We start from the raw sequence: 7,664 nt of genomic DNA, 5'->3' as shown, positions 1-7,664 counted from the left end.
CTAATTACTAAATGTAGCAATGACCCTTAGGAGCCCCCAAAGCACCTTATCTCATTCCTACCTCAGAATGTCTTAATATATCCATTTTCCCTTACTGTCTTTGAACCTCACGCATGTGGGGTCTCTGACTCTTGCATGTATGTGGCTCCCCATAAATATGGACGTATTAAATTTGGTTATTTTTCTCTTGTTAATCTGACTCATGTTTATTTGATTATTAGACCAGCTGAAAGAACCTTGAGGGTAGAAGAAAGTTTCTTCCCCACATATACATTTTTGACAGAAAAACTACAAAACTGATGTGTCTCAGTACAGTATCAAGGAACATGTTTGTCTCATCACTGGTGAGGTTAACTTAGGCCATTTCATTAATGTACTTTAGTGTGTAGTATTAATATTTAAGCATACTAGTTTATGTTCTTTTCTAGCCAAATGAATTTTTCTTGTTTCTTATTTGAATGTTTTATAGGAGGAGGAAAAGTTTTCCTCAACACTCGAGTCCCTGGGTGGGTTTGAAAATTAAACTGATAGAGACAGATGAACAGGAGAAAAGCCTACAAATTTATTTGTTTTACATGTGACTGAACTTAATCAATACATGACACAGGAGCCTTCATAAAGAAATGAAGACCCTAAGAAACAGACCTGAGTATTTTTATGCTAGGTTTTTTTTTTCTTTTTTTAGTTCTCTCCTGAGAACAATACTTTTTGATTTTTAAAGAGAGGGGAATGTAGGGAAAAAGGGAAAGAGCGATGTGAGAAACACTGATCATACATGCCCCAACCAAGACCCAGTCTGCAACCTAGACTTGTTCCATGACTGGGGATTGAATCTGCAACCTTTCTGATTTATATGACATTGCTCCAACCAACTTGAGCTACACCAGATGGGGCTATGGTAATTTTGATGAAGTTTGGGCAGTTGTGGAGGAATATGGTTATGTCCAGTAATGTGAGGTAACTATAGTAAATTGGAGGAGCCCTAGCAAGGCTGTTTGTTCTTGGGAGATAAGGATGCTCTTTAAGTGTAGGGATGGCACCTCTCACGTGAAGTGTTTATGATCTGTTTCAGGGAGGAGGGTTGGGGGCAACTTTCCTGCTTTTGTTGTCTGACATTCTTCAGCTTTAAATAGTCAATATGCCAAGGTGCCATGTTTTGGGGCAATCTGTCCTGATCCTCATCATTCTACACTCACCAATGTTATTAGAGGACACATTCAGAGGAACTTACTTTTATCAATGATAATAATTTGTTAGGATAATGCTTGTATAGTCTTTTGCAGCTTTCTAAGCACTTTTTACCTAGTCTATTTAAATCTAACAACTCTGCAGGGGTGGGGTAGCTAAGTATTGGTATTTGTGTTAGAGGAAGAATTAGAATTACTAGAGGAAGAATTAGAATTACAGAATTACAGTATACATCTATGCACTATAGTGACATGTTAAGTAAATGAATACTTAAATACTTAAGTAGCTATTTTAGGCAGCAACTCCTGTTCTGCTTGGTTTCTAAGAAACCACTGAGGCAGGAAGACAAGGGAAGAACAATTTGGGAGGATAGTTGGTCAGAGGGATGGAAACAAGGAAGAGGGAACATAATTAGGATTAGGATTCGGGCAGAACACAGCTAGGATTTAGGAATGATGGCTCTTAGGCCTGATGTGAGTAAAAACAGGTGCAGAAACTGTTCTGGGCATAGTTGAGTCTGGGCAAGAATGGCGATCTCAGATTTACGGCGGGTACCAAACCTGAGAGGAGCAGGACCGAGAACCCGGTTGGGCTTATCACTGGATGAGCCGGTTATAGATAGGCCTCAGATGGACGTGATCAACGTGGGCGGGGCAAGCTTTGTGGTGGGCGTGGTCAACATCGCGGCCTTCACCAACTTGGTGTGACAGAGCTCCCGGGCGATTCCCGGTGTCACCCGCAGAGGGCGCTGGCCGCCGAGCCGCTTGCAGAGTCGCGAGGCCGGAAGAATTGCGGCACCGCCCCTCTAGCTCCAGCCGCCGCCATGAAAGCTGTGGTGCAACGCGTCGCTCGGGCCAGCGTCACAGGTCAGTCGGGCGGGGCCGGGCCGGGGAGGAGCCGACCCGGACCCCACGCCTGGCAGTCCCCGGCCACCCCCGAGAGGGTTTCCCGGAATGGCCTCAGGGGCCGTTCTATCTTCTGGCCCTTGGGCGAGCTCCGACCCCGCAGTGTCGACTCCCTGGCCAGGCTCAGGGCACCGCCACAGCCCCTGAAGTGCCTGGTGGGTCCCAGTGCGTCCCTGGCTTCAGGATCACCTCTTTGGGTTCACGATAAACGCACCTTATTATCTTGGTTCTGAGCACCTGGTGGCAGAACCTCCGAGCATCCGTACGGTCCGTTCTTCAGTGGAATATTGTACTAACGTGTAGGGAATACTTCTGGAACAAGAACGTCCCCTTTTCCCACGTTCTTTTTAAAATTTTCCATTTTGCCGATTTTCTATATGTCCCAATTTTTATGGAGCTTGACTCCCAGTAAAATGCACAGCTGTGAAGAGTTGTTTCAATGGATATGAGTTCTGGCAGTTGTGTACACTCACGTGACCAGCCCCTAGACTAGTTTCAGAAGAGTCCCTGCCCCAGGATAACCTTCCTCTCTAGTAGACCTCTGTACGAATGGGGTCAGAATCTTAAGAATTCAGGATGAAATATTTCTCTTTCCACCAGTTTCTTTTGGTCCAAGCCACCCAACCATTAGATTTGATCACTGTAGTCTAATTTGAACAGTGATTAATGTTAATCACTGTTAATAGGGTCCAGATAAGTAATGTAGATAAGGTGGTTGTTGTAAAAACTCAAACCAGGAAAATAAAGTTATTTTTAAAAATCTTAATGAATAATTTTAGATTGTTCTCTAGCCTTGTCTGTTTACATTGGCAGAATTATAATATTGTTTCAGGCCAGATAATTCCAGATATCCTTCAAGCCAGTCTACACCTAATATTTTCTTGTGTTTACAAAAGTATTACTCTAAAAACAAAATAACAAAATCCCCTAAAGAAACGACCAAACCCAACAAAACCATATACAGGTGTTTAGATCCAAGATTCGACTTTTCAACCCTGCTCAATGATGTCTAAGCTGTTCTGGTAACTGGTTTTGGATATGGCCTCAGAGTAATAGGGATTTATGGAATTTTAAAACAAAAATTTTTTTTAGCATTTCAGTTAATATTTAAGGTCACTAAACTATGATAATCCATAGATGAAAAGATGTTTTGCTTTTTCCGAGAAGATCTTATAGTCTGCCTTATGTGGTCATCATCAACACTGAATAAACTGGAGAATTTAGGTTTTGATCTTATATCGCTGAACTCTCCATTCTGGAATATTGAAAACATGTATTCTGTGACATTTGCTGAATAGTTTAAGTGATTTTAGTTTATTATTTAAATTGTATGCTTTTAGTTGAAAACAAATAAACCAACCTGTATTAAAAAGATAAATGTTAATTGTGGGAAGGTGTTAATAAAATGGAATTCTCTCTGTGTTAGAGGGACCTTGGAGTTAGCTAGGCCTACTAATTGAATTATAATGGAGAGATGTTCTGATTCCTTACAAATGTGATGGGCTCCCCTGAAATGTGATTGTAAGTGAATGATATTATTTCAGGGGTTCTAAAATGTCACTTCCCATTTTATGGTTGAGACAAAGTAGACAATTAGAAGTCACATCTTATCATGTGTCAGTTTCATTTTATGAGATTGTTCAGTAGCATGGTTATTGTGATAATTTAAAAAGCTTTGTTATGAAACATTTTAAACACTCATTTGGTTAAACAGGCAAATAGTACAGTAACCTAAATGTCTTGTCACTCAGCTTCAGCAGATAAAATCTGAATAGAATCATAGAACATTGGGACGAGAATCTAAAATTGTTGGGTTTGAATGTGTTCATTTGGGAGGTTGTGATTTCTCAAAGAAGAGATTCACGGGTGATGCCACTTATACATGGAGAAACTGACCAAATATCTCAGGTCTTTTTTAACCTGATGATCTTCTGTCTAAAATTCTCAAGTTTTTTTCCTTTGGAAATCCATTTGTCTATAATAAAATATCTGTTTGAACCTACTAATCCTTCTACTTGTTCCAGGAGGAGGGGCAAAACTCCTCTAAAACAAGAGAGCAAACTGTGTCATATACAGGCTTTGGGGCATGAATTATTTCTTATTAATACAATGTGACATTGTAAAGATGTTGAAATTTCAAATAGTGATTTGAATCACTTCAAATAATGATTCTACTTTTGAAAATCTACTCTTAAGAAGATAATCCTAATTATAGAGAACACTTCAGAGGGATGAAAAGGCAGAGCACAGGATTTTTAGGACACTGAAATGGCTCCATATGATACTATAATGGTGCATACATGTCATGATATATGTATTTGTCCAAATCCATAGTATATACAAAACCAGGAGTGAACCCCGGTGTAAACTATGGACCCTGATAATTATGATGTGTCATTGTAGTGTCATCAATTGTAACAAATTTAATCCTGTGGAGGTTAGTCTGCCCATTGCATGGAATGCAACTGTTCTACTGGATGGGATGCAACTACTAAAAGATGTTTAGGGCAGCTTCAACCTGAGTCTGGGCTTCTCACCTTCTTCCCTGAACAACATGAGCTTCAGCACATGATCCAGCTTCTCCACAAGCTACCAGACCCTGGGCTCCATGCAGTTGCCCAGCTACTGGGTCCGCCCAACCAGCAGCGCGGCCAGTGTCTGCAGGCTCCGGGGACTCAGGCTCCCGGATCTCTGTGTCCCGCTCCACTAGTGTGCAGGGCAGCTGGGGATCTGGGGGCCTGGCTGCAGGGATGGCAGGAGGTCTGGTGGGCATAGGGGGCATCCAGAGCGAGAAGGAAACTATGCAGTGCCTGAATGACTGTCTGGCCTCCTACCTGGAGAGGGTGAGAAGCCTGGAGGCTGATAATTGGAGACTGGAGATCAAAATCTGAGAACACTTAGAGAAGAAGGGACCCCAGGCCAGAGACTGGGGGCATTATTTCAAGACCATCGAGGTTCTGAGGGCTCAGATCTTTGCAAATTCTGTGGACAGTGCTTTCATTGTTCTGCAGATTGACAATGCCATCTTGCTGCTGTTGCTGACTTCAGAGTAAAGTATGAGACAGAGCTGGCCATGCCCCAGTCTGTGGAGAATGACATCAATGGGCTCCAATAGGTCATTGATAACACCAGTACCACTTGGCTGCAGCTGGAGACAGAGATTGAGGCTCTCAAGGAGAAACTGCTCTTCATGAAGAAGAACCACGAGGAGGAAGTAAATGGTCTACAAAACCAGATTGCCAATTCTGGGTTGACTGTGGAGTTGGATGCCCTCAAATCTCAGGACCTCAGCAAAATCATGGCAGACTTCCGGGCTGAGTATGATGAGCTACCTTGGAAGAACCAAGAGGAGCTGGATGAGTACTGGTCTCATCAGACTGAAGAGAGCACCACGGTGGTCACCTTGCAGACTGCTGAGATAGGCGCTGCTGAGAAGACACTCACGAAACAGACTACAGTCCAGGTGTTGGAGATTGACCTGGATTCAATGAAGAATCTGAAGGTCAGTTTGGAGAACAGCCTGGGAGAGGTAATGTGCCATGCCATGCAGATGGAACAACTCAGTGGGATCCTGCTGCAACTGGAGTCATAGCTGGCCCAGACTTGGGCAGAGTGGCAGTGCCAGGCTGAGGAATAAGAGGCTCTGTTGAACATCAACATTATCCTCCAGGCTAAGATTGCCACCTACTGCAACCTACTGGAAGAAGGGGAGGACTTCAATCTTGTTGACATCCTGGACAAGAGCCCCCTCCTTACAAACCATCGAAAACACCACAACTCGCATGATTGTGGACGGCAGAGTAGTGTCTGAGGTCAACGACACCAAAGTTTTGAGGCATTAAAGGCAGCAGAAGTGGGGCATCCCTTGGCAGGGCAGAAGGCCAATAAAAAGTTCATTGAAAGATAAAAAAAAAAAGGATGTTTAGGAGAAACTTATAACATGGAAAAATTCTTATGCAATAATAGAAAAGATGAGACACAAAAATTTATATACAATATTTATAATACTACAATAATATTATTGTTCATTTTCCTTCCCGTTTCTTTTTCAAATTTTCCATAGTGCATATTTACTTTAATGGTGGATATAGCTCAATAATAATTATTTTTAAGCTTTAAAATATACTTTGCAGCAAGTTTAGAAAATATATTGATGTTATAAGAAAATAATACATATTTTTATGACTAAGTCATATTTCATTGTATATATGCACCACATCTTCTCTATTCAATTATCTATTGTTAGACACTTAAGTTGCTTCCATATCATGGCTATTATAAGTAATGCTACAATGAACATATGAATACCTATGTCTTTTTGATTCAGTGTTTTGGGTTTCTTCAGATAAATATCCAGAAGTGGAATTGCTGGGTCCTCATTATTTCTTTTTATAATCTTTGTTTTAAAGTCTATTTTGTCTGGTATAAGTATTGCTAAGCCAGCTTTTTAATTTCATTTGATTTCCATTGTCATAGAATATCTTTTTCCATCTCTTTACTTTCAGTCTGTGTGTGTCTTTCCATCTGAAGTTAGTCTCTTGTAGGCAACATTATGTGAGGGTCTTATTTTCTTTCCATTGAGCCACCATATGTATTTTGATTGGAGCATTTAATCCATCTACAGTTAAAGTAATTGTTGATTGATCCAAGACAGTCAACAGTGGTGGAAGTGTAAGCTACACTCATCTTCTCTCAGGACTAAACTGGAATTACAACTAAATTATGGAACAATCAATCTGAATAACCAACTGAAGATTGGCTGAAGAGAGAATAACCAAAGATTTACAGAAGAAGCCACATCAAAACTGCTCCAAATAGGTTGCCGAGGGCCAGTCACAGGCAGTGTCTTATAATGTCCTGTACCAGAGTCCCTACGAAGAGGCCCAGAACCAACACATCCAGTGACCAGCATTAGACAACATCAGAATAGGATTCAGCAAGCTTCGCAAGTGGCATATCCAAAGGAAGATCTTGGCAGGCACCAAACCCTGCTGAGGTAAATTCTGCTTCGTGTGGTTGATACTGCACAGTAGCTCACATGCCATGTTTGGGTTTAATCCTCAGATTCAGCCAGCCAGATAGTCTATCCCATGCACAAATGAGCCAATAACAATCAAGACTCAATTCTAACAGGCAGGCCCATATAACCCACAAAAGGGACATTCTTGGAGCCCCCAGCTCAGGTGACTAATGAGACTACCACTGCACCCCACAAGACACCTACTACATAAAGTCATTCCACAAAGACTGGGAGTCATAGAAGATCTATCTAATACATAGAAATAAACACAAAGAGGCAGCCAAAATGAGGTGACAAAGAAACAGGCCCCCAAAAGAAGAGGAGAAATCCCTAGAAAAAGCTGAATGAAATGGAGGCAAGCAATTTACCAAATATAAAGTTCAAAGTAATGGTTATAAGTATGCTCAACAGCATAAAAAAGGACACAGAAACCATAAAAAAAGACCAATTAAAAATGAATAATGTAATATCTGAAACTAATACATTGAAAGGAATAAAGTGATTATTGATAGAGATGTATTTAATGCCAATTTGTTATTTATAAAAAAGTG

The 7,664-nt window shown here is 41.1% G+C and overlaps 1 protein-coding gene and 1 pseudogene across 2 annotated transcripts in view; both read left to right on the top strand.

The window, feature by feature from the left end:
• The first annotated feature begins 1,867 nt into the window (after positions 1 to 1,867).
• Positions 1,868 to 7,664, top strand: part of DTD1 (D-aminoacyl-tRNA deacylase 1) — a 325,980-nt gene continuing 320,183 nt past the window's right edge. For both annotated transcript variants that reach the window (XM_028524800.2, XM_036009488.1), the window contains exon 1: positions 1,868 to 2,054. In XM_028524800.2, coding sequence (XP_028380601.1) covers positions 2,012 to 2,054 — 43 coding nt within the window. In that variant the 5' untranslated portion in view covers positions 1,868 to 2,011. The remainder of the gene's footprint in view (positions 2,055 to 7,664) is intronic.
• On the top strand, positions 4,633 to 6,009 carry LOC114506874 (annotated as a pseudogene).

Source organism: Phyllostomus discolor, chromosome 9, assembly GCF_004126475.2.
Source record: "Phyllostomus discolor isolate MPI-MPIP mPhyDis1 chromosome 9, mPhyDis1.pri.v3, whole genome shotgun sequence".
In the NCBI taxonomy this organism is placed as follows: Eukaryota; Metazoa; Chordata; class Mammalia; order Chiroptera; family Phyllostomidae; genus Phyllostomus; species Phyllostomus discolor.
Note: the sequence above shows the minus strand (reverse complement) of the source record. Positions and strands in the feature narration are given on the sequence as shown.